Source organism: Salvia splendens, chromosome 12 (assembly GCF_004379255.2).
Source record: "Salvia splendens isolate huo1 chromosome 12, SspV2, whole genome shotgun sequence".
In the NCBI taxonomy this organism is placed as follows: domain Eukaryota; kingdom Viridiplantae; phylum Streptophyta; class Magnoliopsida; order Lamiales; family Lamiaceae; genus Salvia; species Salvia splendens.
The window spans coordinates 24,307,830-24,333,805 of NC_056043.1; the positions used below are offsets into that span (position 1 = coordinate 24,307,830).

The window sequence follows — 25,976 nt, forward strand, 5'->3', positions numbered from 1 at the left end:
AAAAGAGTCGAGCTAGAAATGTTGTTCTTGGTTTCTTGATTACTTCTGCAACCTTTCTGATTAAGACACTTTCTGCAGTGTTGCTACAATTTTGAAATCAGTTCATATCCAAGTAAGACTGTTTGATCAATTTTCGAGTTCTTGATACTAGACTTGGAGGAAAGGATGAGGTTGAGCTTTTCAAATGCACACGGGGAATAAGTTTCTCTAATCAGACATGCGTAAAAGTGATACACCAACTAGAGGCATCGATATAACCAAGAACACGAGGTGTTAAATTTTCAGCTTTTACGTAGCGCTTATAGCGAGCTGCTAAGGGATCGAACAGTATGCCATACATCTAGATATTAGATCTAGAGCAACAAAATGTGGTGAAAATGCTTTTCCGACCAATAACCTTTTAGTGTTACGGGATATCAATATAAGTGGTAACTACCGTAAGAGAATGGAAATGGAGCCCTACGATCAAGGGCAATAGAGCTCGTACTCATATTTTGAATTATGAAAAAAAGTGAAGGCTATCATAGATTGGATTGTGCAAGAGTTGAGAAATAAATTCGTTGAAACCGTGAAAGTGATGTATGTGGAAACATCGTGAATACTTGGAAGTCGTTTGAGAATTGGATGACAAAAGGAATTTTGGGGATGATACTATTTCAACTATAGTTGTTAATTATTAAGCGATACGAGGAAGCTGCTTGGAAATCGGATTCCAAGTTAATGGAGAAATGTTTTATTCGAAGGATGTAAGCAAATTTCGGGACGAAATTTTTGTTAAGATGGGTAGATTGTAACACCCCGACTTTTTCTACCCTTTTATTGTATTCTTGAAAGGATCGTTTGAAGAATTAATATTTAGCACAACACTAAATATTAATTGTTTGCGTTGAGTGATTTTAATCTTTGTTGGAAACGGGACGACGAAATTGATTAAAGTTTTCCGTGAACTTTAATTAATAGAGAGGAATGAGAGAATGCAAAATATATACTCTTGGGTTTCTCAAATAAAAATTTGAGTCCAAATGTTTTTATTAAAAATGGCTTTGGGCCATGACAATCAAAAGGTCCAACAAATAGATAATTATACAAATTTGGGGCTTTGCAACTAAATGAGCCCAAACTAATTTAAATAAATTATGTTGAGCCCAATACTTTTTCCAAAATATGGGAGTAAGCCCAAAGATCTTCTTTTTCTTCTTCTCCTCTTCATGATCGACGGTTTCTTCAAGTGGAGACTCCCCATCTTCAACTTCTCCACTCTCCATCTTCCACCATTAATCCTACAAACCAAAGGTCAACCATTACTTCTTCATGTAACCTCTTCCCTAACTCCTCACAATACACACTTTACAATGAGCAAATTGAGAGAGAGGGAGGGAGCCGAGAGGAGAAGAAGTAGAAGGAATTGTTGCTTCCATTTTGTTTCAACCACAACCAAGTTCAAATTCTTGAGGTATAATCCCTTTCCTAGCCCAAAGCATGAAATGTTAGTAGCTAATTTCATACATTGATTTCATACTTTCACCTTCACAAGCAATTCAAACAATTTAACAACAAAGAACTAATCGAACATCACCGTACTTAATCGAACACATGAAAGAACTTAACTTGGAATGAGAACTTGTCTGGCGGGGCTGCTTTAGGGTTGGTTTCGGGGCTGTTCGGGGTTGTTGAGAATAGTTAATGGGGGCTGCTGGATGCTTACGGGGTAGTTTTCGCGCTCGGTCGGGACTACCGGTGGCGATTCGGGGCTGTTTTCGGACTGCCCGACAGCTGGGAATGCCGGAAGGCAGCGGTTCAACGATGACTGCTGATGATGGTCGTCTACCGCGATGGTGAAGGATCTGGACCGCGACGGTACAACAGCGCACAACGGAGCCTGGCGAAGGCTGACCCGAGACAGCAGTTCCGTCTGACAGCAACAGCACTTCCCGACGGTGCGTGTTTGAGCCGCGGGCAGCGAGCAGCGGCGACCGTCCTCCCCTCTCGCTGCAGAGGCGTTCCTGGGTGGAATACGCAGCAGACGGCGACGGGAAGTGAATTGAAGGCGACGAACTTTGGAGCTTCTGCAATTTGGGGATCTTGATTTGGGAAATTCCCTAATTTTGGGATGAAGTAACATCATAGAGGGAGAGGGAGTAAACCGAGAGAGATTGGGGAAGTGGAAGTCAAATTTGGGCCTTTGTTTGGTAAAAGAATTTGGGCCCTTTTTGCCTTGTAAAAAAAATGAATTGATTGGGCCTCATTCTCTTAATTCTTGTTGGGCTCTTTTCTTTTAATTGGAGGAACAAGATGGGCTAAGTAAATAAATCTTTGGGCCGTCAATTAAATTAATCGTGAGAAATTAATTAATTAATTTCCGAATAATTCGATGTACAAATAATTTTATCCCCAGTCTGAAATAATATAATTGCGAAGAGAAATAGTTGCGATAATTATACGCTTAGAAAATTTTGGAATTTATTTCGATATCATGGAGGGAAATACGAGGAGCCAGCGGAGGAATTTTGGGCGTAAGCGGCCGACCGGCGTCGCACGCGACGCCTTGAGCGGCAGCCAAATAATAAAAAAAAATGTACAAAAATCGAGAAACGTGATAAAAGACTTTAATTAGAGTGCATGCATTCTAAATATCTTGGTTATCGAGATTGATGGGTACTTTATGTATTTTTCGAAAAGGTGGTTCGCACGCACGCTAGAAGTCGGAACGAGGAACTATTTACGGAAATTCTAAGCTTTTGAGGTGGGCTCTATTACTTAAAATCTTTTAAATTGCAATGGTATGTTTATGGAGAGATAATGGTGGTTTGAATGTTATGTCATACCATACTTTATGTTTTGAATTGCCTATCTGATTGTCTACTATGATAATATCCTACTAGACTTTGATGGTTAACGAATTCGGGTCTGACTAGGGAGTGAGTCCCTACTCAGACTAGTGCACTGATGGGGATCGTGAGCCGTCCTTTGTGGTCGGCCGGTCCAGTGATCGAGTTTGTGGCCACATTCTCGTTTCACATGATGGTTCAGATATGGTACATGAATGGGGATGATAATGATATTTGTCTGCAGACAACTTTTTATGGAATGGTTTTAGTGATTCTCGGCCTTTTAAAGTAAAACCCGAGTTTCACTCAATGATGGCTAGACATAACTTAAATGATGAATGTATTTTGGGCATGAGTTCACTGAGTGCATTAAAGTACTCAGCCCATGCATATGTTTTCCCTATGTGCAGGTTGAGCGGTGACGAGCGCGGTGGGTGTTGAGCATAAAAGTGAAGAATGTCTATCAAATGTCTAGAATATGGTGTGTCTTCATACATAGCATTATTCTACTCTCGAAATGCTTCCGCTAAATATGGTTTCTTTTGAGTTCGTGTATTGTTGGGATATTTTTCATTTGGAGTTGTTGATTGTTGAAATGATACTCTGATTTTATTCGAGCTATTCCCATTTGTTTCGGGCTATGGTTGAGTTGTGTTGTTTTCCCCCTTTCTTCCCCGCTTCTTTAACCCTCCCCTAGTCGCGATCAACCGTGTTTTCTATCCTTAGGAAATGCGGGCGTGACAGAGTGGTATCAGAGCCAGGTTTTTCTTTCCGCTCTGGCCCGAGAGTTTTTTTCAGTCTTAGTCTAGACTCGTTTCGCTAGACTATGAGGTTGTGAACTCTGTTTCTCGATCAGGTGGCAACCAGGTAAATCTTCAGGAAAAACGTCAGGAAAATCTTTAACAACGGAAATGTCTTTAACTTGATCATTAACCGTAGCACAATCTACAACATGGGCAAGATATGCTTCACATCCACTTTGAATCAGTTGAAAAGCCGTTGTAGCAGTTATAAGACAGGAGGGAACAATCTGTCGATTGCCGTAGAATATCACTCGATCTCGTCCTGGTGACTCTATTACCACTTCTTTAGCATAACAATCTATCTTAGCCCGGTGACGTGACAACCAATCCATACCCAAGATAATATCAAACTCATATATGAACAAGGGAATCAAATCTGCCAATAGTTCTACTGAATTGATTCTCACCGCACAATCTCGATATACTGTATATACTGAAATAACTTCACCCAAGGGTGTGTGTACACCTAGTCTGTGATCTAGAGGTTCAGGTTCTTTATGCATATGTGGTGTGATGACAGGTGATATAAATGAATGAGTAGATCCTGGATCTATCAATGTATATATCATAGGATCAACTAAATAAAGTGTACCAGTAATGACCTCTGGTGCTCTAGATGCCTCCTCCTGTGTCATAGCAAACACACCAGCATGTCCCTGGGGTGTAGATCCATGTGCCTCTGACTGTCCTCGCCCTCGACCCATAGGTGCACTCATAGTTTGTCCTCTTCCACTACCTCGATTAATACTTGCACTCGATGCTGCAGGTCGCACATTCTGTACTGTTGGTTCCATTGCTGCTCTTCCACTTGATATTATGTTAGACCCCAGTGGGCATTCCCTATAATAGTGTCCTTGATGTCCGCAGTGAAAACAACCTCCTGTAATTATTCGACATTCCCCTGTATGTGGTCGTCCACAGTGCACGCATAAAGGTCGTGCACGTGCTGTCATACCAGATCCTCGTCCCCACTCATAACTGAAAGGTGGTGCACATCCGCCTCTTTGACCCAATGGACCTCCTCTACTGAAACTCGATGCCGAAGAAAAAGAACTAGGCCTTTTTGAAATGCTCGAGCTTGATTCACCCATATACTCATGTGGTCCCCTTTTTTGTCTTTGAATATACACATGTCTTTCTTTCACTAGTCTCTCTGCTCGTATAGCTGATGCACGTAGATCATTATAAGTACGAAGGTCTGAAGGTGTGATTTTGCTTCTTATCTCATATATCAATCCTTCTTCAAAACGTCTACGCTTATCTTGTTCTGTAGGTAGCAATGCCGATGCATAACGAGAAAGCTGAGTAAACTTCACTTCATAATCTGCAACTGACATAGATCCTTGTTTAAGGGACAAAAACTCTCTTTGCTTCTCATCACGATACACTGGTGGCATATACTTATCACTGAACTCTCTTAAGAAGTCCCAACAAAGTCAACGGCTCCCATCTTTCGTAGTTCTTTAAAATTTCTACCCCTTGGTCTCATTTCTAGTCCCTGTACTTCTTGTTTAACCCGCCTATGTATTGGCTGGCTACCCCCAGATGATGCAACAGGTGAATGAGATGCTTCTGCAGTTAATGAATTATGCGGGGCGGCTGACCCTTCTCTCATCGATGACATATGTTCAGGAATATCCATGTTCCTGATAATTCAAATGCATATGCAACTTATAACCAATACGTATCATATGCAATGCATGGATGCAATGTCCCAGCGGGATCCTTATCCTTGCTCTGATACCACCTAAACTGTCACACCTCAACCCCTCTGACGTATACTCTTTTAATAAATAAATCTCTTAACATAAAAACAATCAATACACGTGTCTAATTCATAGAACACTCATATTATATAAGTTCAAGCAAACACTTATCCGATACATATTTCAAAATATCCTGTAAAGCAGTGGAACCCTCTCACCACTCTATATACTATACATTTATCTACATGCAAAATGATGAGGAGAAGGTTGCCAATATGCGTCAGCCGTTGAACCTGATAACACGTGGAGTTCCTATGACCCACGTCACTCAAAACTTTACTGCTATCTTATTCCTGAAAAATTTAGTGGTTTATATGAGCCACAACTCAGTATATATAAATTTCCACCTTTAATCTCACATGATACAAACATCAAGCATATTCTTTTATCAATACATATAATCAGAAACAATATATAACACAATTTAAAAACAAACCATTTTATATTCATACGCATATGCCACTCTATTCAGTTTATTATTATGTAACAGTCAAGCCTGGTATCTGCCCGGGATTCCTCTATTACCCGAAAGTCCCTCTGTAATTGGATTCATAGGTCCCTCTAAAATATCAGATCCAGTACAAGGCTGTCACAGATCCTCTTTAATCCAATGATTCACATAATCAGTATCATAAACATATCCTTTGCACCAATAACATATCCATATCATATTCCATCAAATTATCCAATATATCTAAACAAACACGTCCATTTCAGCAATCAAATATTCATATCAAATTCGACCAACAAAATCAAACAATTCATAATCATATCAATTTCACACCATATAATCCAATAATTCACTCCAATTCAACATATAACAATCAACCACATAACACATGTAAAACTAAAAGTGTGATTTATACATACCTTATCACGATAGATAAATTACTCAAAAACTCGACCCCCTTCTCTTCGTTTTCCACTCACAAATTGTACATAGTTGTTACGTCTAAATTCTAAATATTCTTCTCCTTATTATTTTCTACTTCTGCTGTACTTCTCTCTCTTTTTTTCTCCTAACTTTCGTCCCTTTTAATACATGTATACTGTAACTTCCTCCAATCTCCTCTTTTTTCCCTTCTCATGAAAAAAAAGAATATACTATATAGTCCTAATACAGTCAGCTGCAAAACTAGGTGAGTCACTTAGTCTCATAGTACTTTATATTTATACTAAAAACACGTATAAAAGGAAAATTTAGAAACGTGTAACTTTGAAAAAAATTAGACTACAAAATTATACATAGTAATGCATTTGCTACGCCACTTACACACATTTATTTTTTTAATGTATTTAATCTTTGTCTATCCACAAACTAAAATTATTAATATGTATATATGTAAATTACATACATAAATAGTACTATAATCCCATTTACATATGCACACGTTACAACACATGCATACACATTTATATTAATCATTTAATACAAATGAAATAATCGATACTAATTATATATTATATACACTTACATAAAAATTCTCGTGAAAGGAACTATCTATTTATTCGACTATACTGATTGATCGTAACACTAAATACATCTTCTATGGGACACACTTAATATACTATAGTAAAAATGACAATTTAATATGCAATGACAATATAATATGATAATATGCAAAATAATGCATGTTTCGGGTTAGGGATGTCACAGTGAGTTCCTTGATCCGAAATAACAGCCCTAGGAATACCGTACCTGTTAAAAATGTTAGCCCTAAGAAATTTTGCCACCTTACCAGCTTCGCAAGATGTGGTAGTTTTTGCCTCTATCCATTTCGAAACATAATCCACCGCCACAAGTATGTATGCATTCCCATATGAAGATGGAAATGGACCCATGAAGTCCATTCCCCAGACGTCGAAAATCTCACAAACGATGACAGGGACTTGCGGCATTTCATCTCTTTTGGAGATTCCCCCAGTCTGTTGACACCTTTCACAATTCTGACAGAATTCGAACGCATCCTTATGCAATGTAGGCCAGTAAAACCCGCTGTCTAACACCTTCCTCGCGGTCTTCCTTGGTCCAAAGTGACCTCCACACGCTAGAGCGTGGCAATGATTCAGCACATCCCTTTGTTCCCACTCTGGAATGCATCTCCTAATTACTTGGTCAGCTCCCATCTTCCATAGATACGGGTCGTCCCAAAAATAGTACTTGGCTTCGCTTTTCAGTTTCATCTTCTGGGCCCGAGAAATTTCTTGGGAACTGGGCACTTCTCTGGTGACCAAGTAATTTGCTAGGTCTGTGAACCACGGCTCAGCGTTTATCTGGTATTTTCCTTTTTCAGCATCTCCTGGACCTGTTACTGCCATTATCTCTTCCCAACTGATAGGTCTAGGCGAACTTTCCACATAATATAGATGTTCCTTCGGGAACGCATCAGGTATTGCTTCGTCTGTTTCTCCCTGATAAATGCGACTCAAGTGGTCGGCTACCTTGTTCTCTGTTCCTTTCTTGTCTCTGACTTCCCAGTCAAATTCCTGTAAGAGTAAAACCCAACGGATTAACCTTGGCTTAGATTCTTTCTTCGCCAGTAAGTACTTTATTGCAGCGTGATCGGTGAAAACTATCGCCTTAGACCCCAGCAAGTACGGGTGAAACTTCTCAAATGAGTACACAACTACCAACATTTCCATCTCCGTGGTGTCATAATTTTTCTGGGCCTGATTGAGCGTTTTTTACGCATAAAAAATCACATAGCTTTTTCCATCGACTCTTTGACCTAGCACCGCCACTACTGCATAATCACTTGCGTCGCACATTATTTCTAAGGGTAGATTCCAGTCGGGTGCTCTAATAATGGGAGCAGATACTAGTCTATCCTTCAACAGCTGAAAAGCCTTTTTGCACTCTTCATCGAAAACAAAATTGACATCGTTATGCAACAAGTGACTGAGTGGCTGAGCAATCTTTGCGAAATCCTTTATGAACCTCCTATAGAATCCAGCATGCCCTAGGAATCCTCTTACTTCTTTCTGATTTGTCGGGTAAGGCAGTTTTGAGATCATATCAATCTTTACTTGGTCTACCTGTATACCTCTTTCTGATACCACATGCCATAGGACAATTCCTTCTGGGACCATAAAGTGGCATTTCTCGAAATTCAAAACCAAATGCTTTTCCTGGCACCTCCTCAACACTATATCCAAACTTGTCAAACATGAGTCAAATGAATTCTCGTACACAGTGAAGTCGTCCATAAAAATCTCGATGCAATCCTCTAGGAGATCCGAGAAGATACTCATCATACACCGCTGAAAAGTGCCTGGCACATTGCACAGACCAAACGGCATCCTTCTGTAAGCATACGTTCCGAAGGGACATGTGAAAGTTGTCTTCTCCTGGTCCTCGGGATCCACGTAGATTTGAAAATACCCACTATATCCGTCTAGGAAACAGAAATATTGCTTGCCCGCCAACCTCTCCAACATCTGGTCAATGAAGGGTAGAGGGAAATGGTCTTTCTTAGTCGCTTCATTTAACTTCCTATAGTCAATGCACATCCTCCACCCAGTAACTAGTCGGGTGGGCACCAACTCATTCTTGTCGTTCTTGACCACCTGTATTCCCGACTTCTTTGGTACCATATGCACTGGACTCACCCATTCACTGTCTGGTATGGAATAAATGATACCTAGGGAGAGTAGCTTCAATACTTCCTTCAGCACCTCCTCCCTCATGTTAGGATTCAATTTGCGTTGAGGATCTCTGCAGCCTTTTGCTCCCTCTTCTAGCCGAATGTGATGCATGCACAGATCTGGACTGATTCCTACCAAATCAGAGAGTGTCCACCCAATAGCCTTCTTGTTCCTCCGAATTACCTTCAGCAGTTTCTCTTCTTGTCCCTCGGTCAAGCTGCTGTTAATAATCACAGGGAAAGTTTCATTCACCTCTAGATACGCATACTTGAGACCTGGTGGAAGTGTTTTCAGTTCTTTCTTGGGGACATCTTTTTCCTGGGGTAAGGGATTTTTCTCTGTCGACTCAGTTGTTATTCCCTTCGTAGACTCAGTAGAACTTTCCATGCTTGCCACATAAGGTGTCTTCCTTGATCTAGCTAGCTCCGGGTTCGTGCAGAATTCCAGAATTTCTTCTGCTAGCTCCTCATCTGATAACTTACTCGTGTTCATTGCTTGACACCACCCGGCTACTTCTCTATCAATAGCATGACTCATCTCAGAATTCGCAATCTGCTCCTGCATTAATTCGGTCTCAAGATATTCCTGGACCAAGGGGTTAATAACATCTATAGCAAGCAAATTTTCAACGTCAAGAGGTTTCTTGATTGCCTCATCAATGCTGAATGTATATTTCTCCCCATTGTAATCAAGGCAAATGGTGCCATCAAAGACATCAATGATAGTCTTAGCGGTACGTAGGAAAGGTCTCCCTAAAAGTACTCCGCCAGACTCTACAGACTCACTATCACTCATCTTAATCACATGGAAATCAGTTGGGTACACCATGCCTACCCCTACTAACTTCTTGTATATAGAAAGTGGTAACACATTTATGGATGCACCTAAGTCACACATAGCATGTTCGATTTTTACATCACCAATAGAGATGGGCAAAGTAAACATACCTGGATCATTGCATTTCGAAGGCATCCTCCGCTTCTGAATTACCGCGGACACATTCTCGCCTATCAGAATTTTTCCACTAGGTCTCGCCTTACCAGCTATAAATTCCTTGATGAACTTGCTAAACACTGGCAATTTCAGAGCCTGTGAGAATGGTAGATTGATTTCCAGCTTCCCAAAAATGTCCATAAAATCTACCGGCTCATCCTTCTTTTTCTTTACTTCCCCTCGGCTTGGGAATGGTTTCAGTCGCTTCCCTGTTCCTGTAGAGCTACCGGCCGAGAATTCTTTGACTTCTTTCTTCTCCTCCTCCCTTACCAACTCTGGCCCTGGATCGAGGAAAAATGGTTCAGTTTCTCTAGGCAATGGTTTCTCAGAATCTCCTGCCCTGAGTTCATCTCTAATCATGGGATTGTTTGCAGGCAAGTTCCTCGGTCTAGAGGTTATACCCCCTGTCTCCTTGCCCTCGGTGGGATCTGTGACTTCCTTCGGTCTCATTGCTAGGCCTTCCTACCCCTTCCCAGACCTTAAGGTAATTTGGCTAATATTGGCCCTATCAAGCGGTTTACTGAGGCAGGAATTTTACCCTCATTTCCTTGCATGTCACTCAAGGAAGTAGCAATCTGTGGCAGCTGCCTTGCTAACATATCCATTGCCGCCTTTTGTTCTTGCTGAGTGTCCTGAAGCTTGTGGACTACGTCATTGTTCGACTGTAAGTTGTTCTGCATGTGCTGCTGAGAACTGATGAGGTCGTGCACCATTTCATCAAGATTCCTTGGTGGCTTATAACTCGGCTGACTGGGGCCGGGTCCTGCATTCTGGTGTGCTCCACTTCCTTGGGTCGGGTGAATATTTCCTTGACCACTTGAATTGTTGTTGAACTGATTTCCTTGACCTGGGTAGGTGGGTTGGAAATTCCTTTGGTGTGGTGGCACATAAGAGTTCCCCTGATGGTTTTGATTCCTGTTTCCCCAGTTCGAGTGATCTCCCTAGTTCCGATTGTTCCAATTGCCTTGCCCTTCATGATTCCTCCAGTTGCCCTACCTCTTGGGCTGATGTGCAAACTGTACACTCTGTTGTAGTGCTGGCTGGCTCTGTTCGTTATCAGACCATTTAAAATTTGGATGATTCCTCCAGGGTGCATCTCTTTGTCTCCCGAGGTTCCAACTTCCATCGGGATTCCAACTCCCCATCGCATTCACCTGGGCTTGGTAATCTCTTTCCTGGGATCCGTAATATTGTTGAAATTGTGACCCTCCTGGACCATGCGGTTTCTCCTTCTCCAGTGGCGCTAGCGAATTAGTTTTTTCGATAGCATTCAAAAGAGCCTTCTCGAGTCTATCTATCCTTGCCTCTACCTTATCATCATCTTGTTCCCTCAGTGCATTCGCAGAACCTCTTCTCACAGCATTCCTTGGACTATCATATGCCTTCTTGGCATCTATCAATTTCCCCAGAATCTCTCGTACCTCACTTCCTCTTTTCCGTGTAAAATTCCCTCCGCTTGAGGAATTCATCAAGTCCTTCGACTCAGGAGTCGCTCCTTCATAAAACAGAGAATAGGTCTCTGCCTCTATCATCCGGTGATTCGGGCATGCATCCAGCAATCCTTTGAACCTTGACCAGTATTGGCTCAATGACTCGTCATAGTCCTGTTTGCACTCCACTATCTCCTTCTTCAGAGCATTCGTCTTGTTGGATGGGAAGAAATAATCTAAAAACTTCAAATTAAAGTCTCTCCAAGTGCGGATAGAATCCGGGGGTTACCGTAATAACCATGTGTTGGCCTCCCCCTTCAGAGTGAAGGAATCGCGCGCAAGCGATAGTCCTCCTCCGTCGCATCATTTGGCCTCTTTTGGATGCTGCACAATTTACTGAATTCATTCAAAAACTCGTACGGGCACTCACTTTTTCACCCAGAAAATGTCAGTAAGATGCCGAGCACATTCGTCTTGATCTCAATGGACCTCTGACGTGGGTTCGTCACTATGGCATGTGCTGGCTCTCCATCTAAATGGACAGTTAGCGACCCTATCTCCGGATCTGGGTCTACTACGTGCGCCATGACTACTTCCTCTGTTTCCCCTGTTTCTTACTCTGTTTTCGACTCTGGTGGTGACTCCGGATCATCACGGCCTGACGACGCCCAAGATTCGTCGCTAGTAAATCCACTCGGAAACGGATCTCCCGTGGTGAACCCTGATCTAGTGGTTACTGTAGAGGCTGTGTCCTTGACCTGCCAAATGAATTGACCGTGCTCCCACCTAGACGAGTTACTCCAGTGAGTAGACCGTGAGCCTCTGCTCATAAACTACAAATAAAAGGAAAGAAAATAAATCAAAACTATATACGCCAAAGACTCTAAACATTAACACAAACTATGCCATCCATCCCCGGCAATGGCGCCATTTGAAGCGTGTGAGGAGAATAGCAAAAGTGCTCGTGCGTGCTTCTGGTGTTATGCTAGGTCGAGATGCCAAGTCCTATGAATCCACTAGATCACTTAGTCTAGGAACTCAAGAGAACACGGAATGCTCTGTCGTTGGGCACACTAAACTCCCTTTCAAAGATCCCTCAACCCGAATACTGTGGATTAGTATAGAGAAGCAGGGGTCGATCCCACGAAGATGGACACGTAAGAAAGCATTTAGAAACTTTGGACAAGGGCGGCTGCTGCCACGCAAACTGGGTTGAGGTTTAACTACGACTAGACCTAGGCAAGAAATGTAAACACTAGACCTAGGAAACTGTAAACATGCTGAGATCAAACATCATCAAGACTACGGGATATTAAATTCCCTTCCTAGACCGTGTAAACGGCTACCTAATAGAACCAGACAGGAAGCATATAACAGTGGGGACCATAATTCCAGAATTAGCAAGTATGGCAGAAAGACTGCAAATAACAAACTGAAACTCTAACTAACAACGACATGCATTTTTTTAACTGAATCAAAAACGCAGATGAAGAAAACAGAGCACGTACCTAGACTCGAACAGAATATAAAAGTTGGGTCGTCGGAAACTTACAACAAACCGGAAATAACTCAGATCTACAAATACTAGACGGAATGAAATGAAAACACGAAGGATAGGCATAAATTTAAACCAACTCTGCTCAGATTCACGTCGGATGCTTAATCCACTCCGGATCCAAGCGATCCGAACCAAACAACAACCTCAATCAACTCCATATCTTCCGATCTAACAGATCTACTCCGATCAACACCGAATTCAAACGATTCCAATCAACTCAGCTACAACACCCAATTAAAACCTCCGATTCAACCACCAACAAACTCTGATCAACCCGATCCAGCCATTACTCTGCACAATTTCAGTGAGCAATTGCGAAACGCATCCAACACAAGTAAACTAACTCAAACTCCAGAAAATCACAGGAGTGAAATCAGAAATCAACATCAACGACATAACAGAAAATTAAACTTGCATTAAACACAAAAATATTCGGTAAAAACAGAGAGCCGAGCTCTGAACAGCGAAGCTCGGTGAAATCCACAAAATATGAGAAATAAACTGGAAATTGTTTCTTCGCCCTCGACAGGACGGTGTTACACCCAGATGGAACTAAAGTAAACAGGAAGCGAACCCAGCCGTGAACCCCCGAATTTCCCAAAGAGAACCCAAGTGTGTAAGAGAAAAAGTGAGCTCCTAGCTACAATCCGTAACGAGGCCACCACCGAGAAGGTCCCTCTAGAATGCATGCTTCCTTCCTTATATAGGCGCGGACATAATCTTCTAGAAGCCTTCGTAGAAAACTCCATTCTACCCTTCAGCTCCGAGATTTCCTCCGTCTTGCAATTTTCCTCCACAATGCTCACTTCTTCGCCAGTTTCCTCGGACATGTGATTGTCCTCTTCTTTTCCTGGACCTGGCGAAATTCTTCAACATACCTGGCTTAAAACGTGTGTTAGACCTAGTAAATCCATGAATTTATCCCCTAGACCTATGCATGAAATTAGCCTTATCAGACAGCGCGATGTTCTCTGCATCCGTCCACCTTCTCCGTACCGAGCAGTCGTCCTCACCCGGCTGCGACGACTCCCCGACCTTCTTCCCCTTGCCCTTCTTCTTTGGGGCGCCACGACCCTGCACTGCTCCCCCCGTTTGATCGGGAGTATCCGGAACTCCGAGAATATCAAACCCCAACTCCTCTAATGAAAAAACATCAAATTGCGTGAACTGCGCATCCGTTGGGGTCGATGTGTGCGAAGAAGCAGTCGAAAAATCAAAACTGGGGCGATAGACGTCCCCCTCCCCCGGCGTCCCTGGCGTCCCCTGCGTCCCCGGTACCCCCCCTGTCGGGGGCAGCATCGCCGTCCCCCCTCCCCTCCCCTCCCTCCCCCCCCCCGGTATCATCTGCATCCCGGGCGCGCACCCCGGCATCATCTGCATACCGGGTTGCATCCCCGGTACCCCCTGCCACGCCGGCATACTCTCCCCAGCTGCCATCCCGGGCATATTCCCCCCGGCTGCCATCCCGGGCATCATCCCCTGCCACGGGTACATGTTGTAGTACCATGGCATCGGACCCCATCCACCTCCCACGGGTACCGGGGGAGTTTGAGACCCGCTCATCACTGGAGTACCTACGTTGGTGTTCTCCATTTCTCGGTGTTGATCTTGTACACAAATTAAGATAGAGAGAGTACTCGTTAAAACAAGTGGTGCGAATGAAAATGACGTGTAAACCGCGTATATATAGTGTTTCGAAAATAAAATAAAAATAAAAAATTTCGCTCGACGGTGCGCTAGGCGATCCGGGCGCTGCAATAGCGCCGAGCGGATTGCCCAGCGCACCGCCTAGTGCCGCGAAACCGCCAAGCACTCGGCGGTTTTTAATTCCGAAATTCGCTGGGCGGTTGCAATGGACCGCCTAGCGCCGGCGCTCAGCTAGGCTGTGCACTAGGCGCCATTGCGGATGGCCTAACTGAAATTGCAAAGGTGAATTTTAATTCACCAAAACCAACACATGCTTCATGCATATGGACCACAAATTTATTGCATTGCATTGCATTCACAATAAAATATCAATTGTAATTTCACGATTATTTACATGCCCAAATTATACCATCTTGGCAAAAGGAAAAATTAACAATCATATGCGTGATCATCAAACAATTAAGAATTGAGAAATCAATTCCTAAACATTTATTCCATATAAACAAATTGAATTAACAATTCATCCCTCCAACTGTAACTCTGCATCAATAGGCGTATAAACCAATTTCCATAAATACAATTTCAGCGCACTTAATTCTCAATTCTCCATACAGTGGATCAACATATAATTTGGTAATTCTACCACAAAGCCTAATATCATGAAAATTAATTTCTTGGATTGAATAAGAATATAAAACCCTAATTCTCCTTTTCCCAATTCTCATTAATCATCATCAGAGTAGCTCTGATACCCTTCACAATAGTCTGCCGAGAGAATACATAGATATTGAACGTTCTTATGAGGAATACAGAGATATTGAAGTTCTTCTGACGTCTGGGAACCATAACCGGAACTGAAAATATAAGTTCCTTTTTTTTATTTGGTCCCTCAACAAATAGAAAATCACAAATTGGTATCAACACTTATTTCCATAATAAATAAATACACTGTAGTCCAAATTTTAATCTTTATTGGATCACTTTATATTGGACAACTAAAATATAGCCATACACATTAAATTAGTCATGTGGAATCCCAAATTTCTAACATAACATGTGTTTAGATTTTTAAAGTGATGTAACAGAACCATGTTTATTTAGTACGTAAGCATATTAAACTCCATTCAACACAACAAAAACTAGTAATTTTCCATAGACATTTTCTTCATGGATAATCTTAATAAGCAATTACTCCTATTAACTAAAATTGTAAATTAAATACTAGAATATAATCATAAACCTAATTGGATTGATGAATCGTAATTAATAATTGTAAAATTTAACTAAGAACAGTGGTCATGTAATTGAAAGAAAAAATTGTAGAACCATTCAAATGTGTATACTGTATAATAGTATCGCACATTAATACTTCAATTTTAAGAATAGTAAATGAGAGATCTCGGCCGACGTGAAAACCCCCATCTCCAAAGCTCTAATGAAAAATTATAGTATTAATTAATCATCTATGGCAACGTAAACGTATTAATAATAGTATATGGTGGCGTGAAAGCCGTCCAAAATTCTAAGTTGCATTAAATTTCATGGCAACGTGAACATAGATAGTAGTACTACATTAATTGGAGAATAATAAAAGAACGCATCTAAGGGAACAAGCTAATAAATGAAGTAAACATACACTAATACTACTATTTTTCACAGCTTGACTTTCCGATCTGCCTATGGCTATGCTTCACTATATATTCACATCGAGATTGGTTTAGGTACAAAAAAAATGAGGAGAGCAGGTGGATTTGATTTGATTTGATTTGATTTGATTTGATATCGATATCGTTTGCGGTTGCGCTAGGGCTGAGCTTGTACGCGGGGGCGGATGCAGGCTGCGGTGACGCTGCCACCTGACTTTTACAGGAAGCTCTACACGTGCGCGAATGTGGAGCCGTTTGTGAGGCATCAAGTGCGTTTGTGGTGGAATCGAGAGAAGAACATTACCGCCAAGCTGCTTAATGTTAGTAATTCTTTTCATACAATGCAATGCTTATATACTTGTGTTAATTTTGTTGACTTGTGGGACTAATTCACAGTATTATACTTGTGATGTTCACTCAGGGGTTCGATTCTACTGGACGGGCCACAGGCGGAGAAATCATCTGGAAAAAACTCGGGGTTGGATGGTCTTGTACTGATTGACAAGATCAAGAAGGTTCTAGAAATACGATGCCCTCGCGCTGACATCCTCCATCTTGCTACTCGTGATGCTCTTTATTTTGTATATACAATGGTCCATGAGACTTGTATAGTGGTTTTAGTACTCTATTTACACCGACATGAAATAATTGTTTGTTGTAGTTATTTTTTGTTTTATTTGCCAGCAATGACTGATTAGCATGTACAAATTATAATAGGCGGGAGGACCCTCATATCCAGTCTACTTAGGCAGAAGAGATGGAATGGAATCGAAAGCATCATGGGTGGATCTCCCCTCGCCGGCCTTCTCCATCAATCAAGGAATCGCCTACTTCAAATCGAAGGGCCTTGACGATATGGACTACGCCACTCTTCTTGGAGCACACACCATGGGAAAAACGCACTGCGTCAACCTCAATGACCGTCTCTACAACTTCAACAAGACTAGGAAACCCGACCCCTCCATCGCCAAATCCCAACGGGATGAGCTGCGAAAGCAATGCCCCAAACCCCTCAAGAAAGGCAGAAAGACCCGACCGTGTTCCTGACAGACGACCAATACAGGTTCAGTAACAAGTACTACAGCAACCTGGTGTCCAACAAGGCAGTTTTGAAGGTGGATCAAGACCTGCTCCAGAGCTACAACACGAGTCAGCTGGCGCTTGAATACGCGGCCATATTGGAGCACTTGAAGCAGCAGTTTTCGCTCTCGATCAGCAGGTGCTCACAGGGAACCAAGGGGAGATTCGCCTAAACTGCCGTTTCACCAACAAGAACAACCCCTACACCTAGAAACCTATGATCATTCATCACCTACTCCAAATAAATTGTTTCTTCTTTCTATTTGTTTTTACCGTCATGGAGTGTGTCCAGGTGTTATATTTTTTGCGCTGAATTAGTGCTGCTATAATTTGGGATTTAATAACTCAAGTATGACTGAAACGAATTTTCAGAAATTATTTTTTCTAGATATAAAAAGTACTAGGCAAATCCTAAAGAGTAATATCATAATCTATATGTACAATAAGTGCATTTAGAGAGAGGGGAAAACCTTGAATCTATATGCATGCATCCAAAGGCGCTAGGCAACGAAGGGAGCCTCTCTATCTTCTGGGACCACAATGTCAACCCTCATCATTGGCTTGTACTTGTTAGGCACATGAGCACCCGCCTGCGCGCACACCTCCACCACCGCTGGAACCTTGCCATAGAAACTCTTGAGCGCACTCTTCAGTGGTGGCCATTTCGGGTCTTCCACATGCCACACGTAATTAGGCGGGAACACTTCATCAACCGTCGCGTCTTGCCACCCGTGCTTCCCGTCCCTCCACTGATGCTTGAACTCTCCACAGAGCTTCGCGTTGTGGCCCCACGGCCCTACGTGCACTTCTGAGCAGTAACCACACGCCTTGACGCTGTATTTTCTCATCAGCTTCGTCACGCCCCATCTGACTTTCTCGTACGCGTTGATTGTCGCTTGCGCGACCATAGGGAGCTCCTGCTCTGTTGGGGGAGGAAACCGCTCCAGGGCCCGGTAGGTGTCGAGCTCAACAATCTGCGATCCTGGACTACCTGGTAGGAAGGGTTTTGGTTCATCGACATATCCGCCAATGTCGATCACTTTCTTACCGAGCATTCGGATTGGTTCTGTTCTCCTTCTTGAAGGATATTCTGGCAACTCAATCCCAGCTTGGATGCAGAGTTCAACTACCGCAGGAATCCTGTCGTAGCTGAATCTGGTTTCATGCTTAATTCGCCGGCCATATGGATCATACATATGGTACGATTCGATGGGGGTGAGAACATCGTTGATGGAACCCTTTATCCATGAATGGTAATTTCTGCGGCTTCCACTAGTTGTGCCTTGACAGTCTTGAATCTTGTGACCAATCTGGGCAACATGAATTTCTGAACACTCGCTGCAAGAAGAAGCACAAGACAGTTACTCGAAGGTCTATAAATCTTGTGGCTGATCTTAATACATTCCGGAAATGTACAGTACCTGCAAGCATGGACTGGAACAACATGCAGAAGCTGCGCTAGTCCACTAATTAAAACTTTCCAAGCATCAAGTATGTCATAAGCCACTGGTATGAGGTCAGGAACGAGTATTCCGTTCTTTGGAGGCTCGAGGTGTTTCTCGATCCCCATTTGTGCAAGCTTCTTATCCTCTCTTGCTGCTTCCACTATCTTCTTCAGGGGAATGGGAAAGGGCTTCTTCTTCTTCTTTGGCAACACTGGTGGAAGATCCACATTCTGGGGTAATATCTCATGCTTCTTCACCCTACGATGATGGTTAGTCCTTCCATATCCACCACAGAATATTTCAGGTCTCACTATGGAATTAGCTTTTCTATACACAAGGCGAACCTGAGACTGCAAAAACATTTATTAACTTTCTTCGGGATAGGGGACACAATATTTCAAGTTACCTTTTGTTTGCTATTCAGGAATTAATTCTTAGTAAGACAAAATTAAAAAGATATACACAAGTCCAGGGGAGGGGCAACTGAAAGTGACAAATGTGCGCTTGTGATATGAACAATGTTGATTGAGTAGTTTCCAGGGACAATAAGTGATGGAGGTGATGAATCATTTACACATCTTCTAGGTTATCTACTTTTATCAAATTACAAGACAATATTAAATAAGATATGTTGAGAGTCAGAGCAAACATGTCCCAAGTCATCAAGAAGCCATAACAAGACAATACATGACAAACATGCTTAACAGAAACAAGAGAAGCTATAATTGGTGGAACAGAACCTTTTGTCCATCAAAAGATGATCTTGGAACTGGAGTATCAAACGGCTTAATTTCTGTCGGACCTAGTGAAGCACCTGGCAAGAAAAACATAAAGCATAAAGCATGCCATAATTTGCAATTCATAATGATAAAGAAAGGAAGAAATAAATTTAAAAAAAAAGTCCAAAATTGGAGATGATGCCTCAAATTGATTGTGATCACCCCATCTCAACCATCAAAAAACAGTGTTGTGTTGTAATGTTTGTTAGATAACCAAATCCAATGTGCACACTCAATCGGGTTATCGAGAGATTCTCAAGTAATCAGTTATAAAAAGGTTCTGGGAAAAAAAATAGCAAATGCTTACCCCCGTTTAGTGGAGTCCATGGCACAAAAGCACTAATAGATAGTTGCCGGAGCATTTAAACTCCAGTAGGATTTAAACTTAGAAACCTGCAATGGAAATGCATTGGCCATATAAGGGAATAACAGAATATCAATGCGAAGACACAAACATGGATTCTGCTATTGGCTGAAGTGAAGTTCATGACATACTAGGATTAATTGAAGAGCAATTCTGCACTCAGAATAAAAAATTTGGGGCCCGCAACTTAGGGCTCTAGAGTTTTGAGTTAGGGAATTGTTGCAAACACAGCGGCGGTCTCAGCTCACTCCAATTTCGGGCGAGTTCGCAAGAAAAGGGGAGTTGTGCGACATAGCACCGCGACGTGGCGAAGCTAATGCCACCCGCAACGTGTTACGTGGGTGGCTCGAATCCCGTCACGGAGACGCGCACGGGACGCGTTGCAGCGTCCCGTCTCGTCCCCAGCCCGCCGAGACAGCCCCCGAGCTGTCTCGCCACGCGCGCGCGGCGTGGCGCCCTCCGGCGCGATGCGTGATGCCCACTCGCCAGCCTGCAAATGGGTTTCGTCACGCTGACGCAATAAATCATTTTTAAAATGATTTATTTAATAAAAAAAATTAAAATTCGAAAACGGTAATATTACTGTTTTTCGACAGTTTTCCCAATTTTTTTTACTCTATAAATACTCTTATTTCATCATCATTTTACACACAAACACGCATCTATTCTTCTCAAATCATCTCTCTTTCCACTCTAATTTTCATCTCAAATCAATTCTTTTATTCTTCCCCAAAGTTAATCGATCTAATGGATCCATATGAGCAAATGCGTCGAATAATGGAATAATCACTTAAAGAAAATCGACGCCGGGAGGCGGAGGAAGCCGCGCCGCCCCAAAGACGCTCCCGGACTTACATCCATCGTAACCGGGAGGAAGCTGCCGCAAGGCTAGTACGCGACTACTTCTGCGATAACCCGATTTGGGGAGATACCTACTACCGTCGCCGTTTCCGCATGCGGAGACCGCTATTTCTCCACATCGCAAATACATTGGCAGCCCGGGAAGAGTTCTTCCAAGAAAGATTCGACGCCGTCGGCCGTCCCAGCCACACGACACTGCAGAAATGTACTGCAGCAATCCGTCAGCTTGCGACTGAACAAACGGCGGATGTGTTTGACGAATATCTACACATTGGAGAAAGCACTGGGAGAATGTGCTTGATCCAATTCTGCAAAGGCGTCCGGGCAACCTTCACCGACGAATTTCTCCGGAAGCCAAGCACGACAGATTGCCAGTTTCTGCTCCACCTTCACGAAGAAGTGCACGGATTCCCCGGGATGCTCGTCAGCGTCGATTGCATGCACTGGCAATGGAAGAATTGCTCTGTGGCGTGGAGGGGGTCGTACACGAGCGGCCACAAAGGCACCCACCCCACCGTTATACTCGAGGCCGTTGCCGACTACTGGCTATGGATCTGGCATGCGTACTTCGGGGTCCCCGGATCGAACAATGACGTAAACGTGCACCACCAATCCGACCTTTTCGCCGAAGTTTTGGATGGTAAAGCGCCGGCCATCAACTTCATCGCTAACAATCGGCGGTATAAAATTGGGTACTATCTTGCTGACGGCATCTACCCGATACCCAATCTGAAAATGCAATTGGGTAACAGATACCCGATTCGGTATCCAGCCCCGATTTTAAAAAAATAAAAAAAATAACAGCAAGAAACAAGGCCATCTATCTAATCCATCAAACGCTCCTATTTCATGTATTTCATTTTTAGCGCTATTTTCATTTTTCTCAACCCAAATGCCCTTCAACAGCAATAAGTAGCTAGCGGACATTAAAATAAAAATACCTTCACTTCACTGCTGGTCGGCGGCACGGCGGTAGAGAGGGCGTGGTGGTCGGTGGTAGAGATAGAGAGGGCTACGGCAGTACGGCGGCGGAGGGCGGGGGGGCACTGTTTGGGCAGTTGGGCGTGAGAGGGAGAGGCGTCGGGCACTGCCGACTGCAGTGGGCAGCGGCGGACGGCGACGGAAAGAGAGGCGAGAGGGTAGAGCTCAGACGGAGGCGTGTATGGTTTGGAATAGGGGAATTAGTCATTTAAAATAAAAAATTAATTTAGATAAATGAATCTTTCTCTGCGGAGTACTTACATGAATATTGGTCCATAATATTATAGAACTTTTAAAAAATTCTAGTTTTTCTATAAATTTTAAAATTAATAAATATTATCACGAACTTTACTCGGATTTGTTATTTCCCACCAACGAAAAAATTCCAGTTATATTAATGGATTGAAGAACAAATTTAGAGGGTGTACTTCAAGAAAATTTATCCTTATATATTGAAGAACTTGAAGCTCTCAAAGTTGTTGTCGAGAAATTAGGAAAAAAATTATGTATCATGATTATTTGCCATAACTGTTTTGCCGGTAGAAAATAACAAACTTGTGTAAAGTTCGTGATATTTGGCAATTCTAAAGTTCATGGAGAAAAATTTAACTTTTTGAAAGTTTCATGATATTAGGGGCTAATGTACATTTATTCTATTAGTCATCTTAGTCATATGAATCTTTCTTCTATAGTATTCCCTTCATCTCATAAAAATAGGCGGAACAGAAATAATTCGATTGGGAATGACACGAGTTTTAATACGTAATTGGTAAAGTATGAGAGAAGGAAAAAAAGTGGTAAAAATAATGTAGCGAATAGTGAAACCCATGATCGATAAAATAAAAAAGAAAGAGAAATTTTTTTTCATAAATGGATATGAACTATTTTCACAAGTTAAAAAAAAACTCAGCCTGGCTAGCAAGAGAGTAAAAAGTTTTGACTTGGGGTAATCTTTCTTTAATTTTTTAAAGAGTTGTTGGGAGGGCTCTCCTTATTTTGAAAGCTCTCCAAAAATAATGAAGTAAAACATAATCCCTGCATCAATCAATAAATTTATTGCAATAAATAAATACTCCCAATAGATCATGTTATTCTTAAATTGAAATTATGATAGGAACAAAATAGACGAACCAAATTTTGTAAATTAAAGCTCTTTTTTATAATAGGTATCCACTACGAGAATTTCTTCAATTCTACCCATTCAGTTGGACATGAATCGAACAAATTATCTGAAATTGTTAAAGAATAAGAGCTCGAGAAGATCATTAATTTATAATCTATCTCAATAAACAATAGATTAGCCTAAATAATTTTCATTTATCAAGACTAATAACCAACCATAAACACCATCATAGAGCTACATCACCATCAGGGGGGAGGAACACAAGTGGCGCACAATAAGTTGATGAGTTTCAAGGGGTAAGCTACACACACAAGTAGTATGTTTCAATTCAATGTCTCCAGATTCTACATAATCAAATAAGCACACTACAAATGCAACACTGTCTTCAAAGTCTCCCCATTTGCTGAATTACTTTGTTAGTTGAGCACTCAGAAGAATACCGTATCATGAAGAAATGAGTTGATCTTCATTGTCCATCGAGAGCTCCAAGCGCCTCTGTTAGAAGCCTCTGTGCTTCTTCTCTTCTCCTGTCGCCAGATATACATTCATGAATGATATATAGTGAAACCTTAACAACTTTATAGAAAGCAATGCAAGAACGAAGCAAGGATAAAAACTGTCGTATCTAGAGTGAGCGATAGGAATACTAAAGTTTACTGTAAAACTAGGTCAATTTCAGGTTTCACAATGGAAACTGAGTGATCGACCGGCATGTCTGTATGCAATGAAATTTTTACTACAGAGTACAGATGCACCAAACATTTGGCTCAGAGATATTTCATATACAGAGTCCTAAAGTGATGTCAGACAGAAGAGGTACACCGCTTCCCTACAGTGGTTATAAGAAACCATGCAGCACAAATATGCCCTTGACTCAGAACCAAATTAAGAGCTGTTAATAACAGAAAGAGAAAACTTTAATGAGAAAATACTTTATCTTTGCTAGACTAATAGAAACAACATGTTACTTAATTATCTTCTCTAATGCCCGACACCATACTTGGTTGGTGACAAGTGAAAAGTAAAAGTTGCATGAAACTGAAATTTAAATATAGGTCTCATTCATAAAACAACAGAATGGACAGATTACATGTCCACGGCAGAGTTTCGCAAAGGTGACATACCTTTTAATGTCCTCCACAGCTTGTTTACGCCGCTGTATCTGCAGTTCTAGAATATGTATCAATGTTGCTCTAGCCTGAGAAAATAAAGGGACAATGTATATAAAAAAGCAGCCAAAAGCCTATACTTGTTTCTTTAATCAACAAACAAATCAATGCTGCCTAAGTTACTTCACCTGGTGCGGACGCAGAGAATTAAGAAGGTGATATAAATTCTTGAAAATTAAAGAGATATCTTCTACTCTCCTAGCATACTGCGATGGACGTTCAACAAGAACATCAGCAAGCTCCAAAATATTTAACTGCAATTCCCTGTTAAGAGACCTGAGCTCTCTCTTGAAATCTAATGAAAAATCAAATGAACAAATTCAGTTTTGGACAGCATTCTTTCACCAACTTGAGAATAATAAAGCAGATATCTACCTGAAGATATGAAGTACAGGTAAGCTTGCAAGATTAAATTACATCTTCATAAGCATGAGGGCATAGATAATTCACAAGAACAATGATGCTAAAATAGAAAGAATGCTCTTAAGTCTTAACCTTTTTTTCATACCTTAATAATAGAATTTATATGCTTGATTTGATTACTGGACTGAAATTTGATCTCCTGGTATAGGGTCTGACAGGATCTAAAATTTAACTTCAACACAATGCCAGTATCTAACACCAGAACGGGATTAAAAGGCTAAATTCTGTAAGCTATCGGTATCATTTCCACATATCATCTAGACTGCATGTTATTAAAAATGTAGCTATTCAATCTTAATTTCTAGGGTTCTATTTTCTTCATGCTCAATCTCAATGCTCGTGGCTGTTATAGTGAATTCCATGGTTCATGTGGTCAATTTCTGCTGAGAAAACAGTCTTATGGGAATTAAAAGCAATGCATTAATTAAAGGATGATATTGTCCAGGCTCGGTGTGGTCGATGCCATAGGCCAAGGTTCTTTTACAAACAATGTGAACATCACACCTATTTAACGTGGACATTCAAATTTAGATAATAACAATACTGATTTATTGAAATGCAATGTATTCCATATCCAAATTATGAATTTTTGTGGTGCCTAAACTCTCAAAGCTTATAGAGATCTTCTCTTCTCTTTAGCTCTCACAAAGTCTGAACCAACTCTTTAAAAGCAAGAAATAAACATCATTCAAAAGCATAAAAGAGCAAACAAACACCGTAATTGACATTAACTCGATTAAATTTTGACATTGAATTAGGTATATTGTGTTGCGTCGAAAGTAGGAATTCACGCACATACCAATATTGGGCCCCTTAGGGTATAACTGACGAACGCCCTGTTCTTCGAGACCTGGAAGGACGTCATCCGTCTACAAGATAGTTAAAAGCGAAGGTTAGCGAAACAGAGTATCACATCCCCCAATTTTAGAGTTGTTAATCGGTAATTGCATTCTACAGCTGCAGTATATACCGTGTAGCTGGCGCCATAGAGGGAGTAAGGGCCTTCAATAGGAGGAGGAGGCGCGGGGCAGGAATCGGGGTCGTCCGAGTAGTTTTTGTAGAGCCTGTAAAACGGCGGCGGCGGTGGATAAGTGGCCGTCGCCATGGGATAATTGGAGATCAAGGAAGAACTGACAGAGATCGATCAGCAATTAGTGGGGAGAGAATTTTTCATATGCCAATTCATATTAAAATAGTACTACTATGAACGAACAATTAATTTTTCATAAGTGTCGTTCATAATTTAAACTCTCATTTTAACTCGAGTGCAAGTTTTAAGAGATGTGAATGAAAATTAATAGAAAAATTTATTAAAACATGAGTCTCACTTTTATACATTAGTATTCGATAAAGAATGATATGTTACATGCCTTATGTTAGCACTATTTATGAGAACCATGCTCATTTATGGTATATTTAACATAGTTTGTTTAAT

At 41.5% G+C, this 25,976-nt stretch overlaps 2 protein-coding genes, 1 long non-coding RNA gene and 1 pseudogene across 4 annotated transcripts; 1 reads left to right on the forward strand and 3 right to left on the reverse strand.

Annotated features, from left to right (window-relative positions):
• Nucleotides 1-986: 986 nt before the first annotated feature.
• Nucleotides 987-2,168, reverse strand: LOC121757295. The gene is made up of 2 exons (XR_006041242.1): nt 1,609-2,168; nt 987-1,280 (listed from the first exon to the last, which is right to left on the reverse strand). It is a non-coding gene; the product is annotated as an uncharacterized LOC121757295 (long non-coding RNA).
• A 14,278-nt stretch (nt 2,169-16,446) lies between these two features.
• Nucleotides 16,447-17,635, forward strand: LOC121757170 (annotated as a pseudogene).
• A 126-nt stretch (nt 17,636-17,761) lies between these two features.
• Nucleotides 17,762-22,047, reverse strand: LOC121757169 (APO protein 1, chloroplastic-like). 2 transcript variants are annotated; one of them, XM_042152679.1, is made up of 5 exons: nt 21,787-22,047; nt 19,928-20,013; nt 19,582-19,655; nt 18,818-19,185; nt 17,762-18,734 (listed from the first exon to the last, which is right to left on the reverse strand). In XM_042152679.1, the coding sequence occupies exons 2-5, from the start codon at nt 19,980-19,982 to the stop codon at nt 17,897-17,899; spliced, it is 1,335 nt and encodes a 444-aa protein (XP_042008613.1). In that variant the 5' UTR covers nt 19,983-20,013; nt 21,787-22,047; the 3' UTR covers nt 17,762-17,896. The 2 variants fall into 2 exon arrangements, with proteins under 2 accessions (XP_042008613.1, XP_042008612.1); XM_042152678.1 differs by having other exon boundaries at nt 18,818-19,191.
• Nucleotides 22,048-23,061: 1,014 nt separating this feature from the next.
• LOC121756840 (mediator of RNA polymerase II transcription subunit 7a-like) lies at nt 23,062-25,755 on the reverse strand. The gene is made up of 5 exons (XM_042152244.1): nt 25,512-25,755; nt 25,341-25,410; nt 24,247-24,413; nt 24,074-24,147; nt 23,062-23,476 (listed from the first exon to the last, which is right to left on the reverse strand). Exons 1-5 carry the CDS (start codon nt 25,644-25,646, stop codon nt 23,416-23,418), a joined length of 507 nt encoding a protein of 168 aa, XP_042008178.1. The 5' UTR covers nt 25,647-25,755; the 3' UTR covers nt 23,062-23,415.
• Between the last annotated feature and the right edge of the window lie 221 nt (nt 25,756-25,976).

Excerpts from the sequence above, each read along its gene's own strand:
- LOC121756840 (XM_042152244.1), bottom strand. The coding sequence starts at position 25,646 with ATGGCGACGGCCACTTATCCACCGCCGCCGCCGTTTTACAGGCTCTAC. Across the intron at positions 25,411-25,511 it reads TCTATGGCGCCAGCTACACG|ACGGATGACGTCCTTCCAGG; the intron begins GTATATACTGCA and ends ACTATCTTGTAG. Across the intron at positions 23,477-24,073 it reads GCTGTGGAGGACATTAAAAG|GAGAAGAGAAGAAGCACAGA; the intron begins GTATGTCACCTT and ends ATCTGGCGACAG.
- LOC121757169 (XM_042152678.1), bottom strand. The coding sequence starts at position 19,982 with ATGCTCCGGCAACTATCTATTAGTGCTTTTGTGCCATGGACTCCACTA. Across the intron at positions 19,192-19,581 it reads CATCTTTTGATGGACAAAAG|TCTCAGGTTCGCCTTGTGTA; the intron begins GTTCTGTTCCAC and ends ATGTTTTTGCAG. Across the intron at positions 18,735-18,817 it reads GTTCCAGTCCATGCTTGCAG|CGAGTGTTCAGAAATTCATG; the intron begins GTACTGTACATT and ends TTCTTCTTGCAG.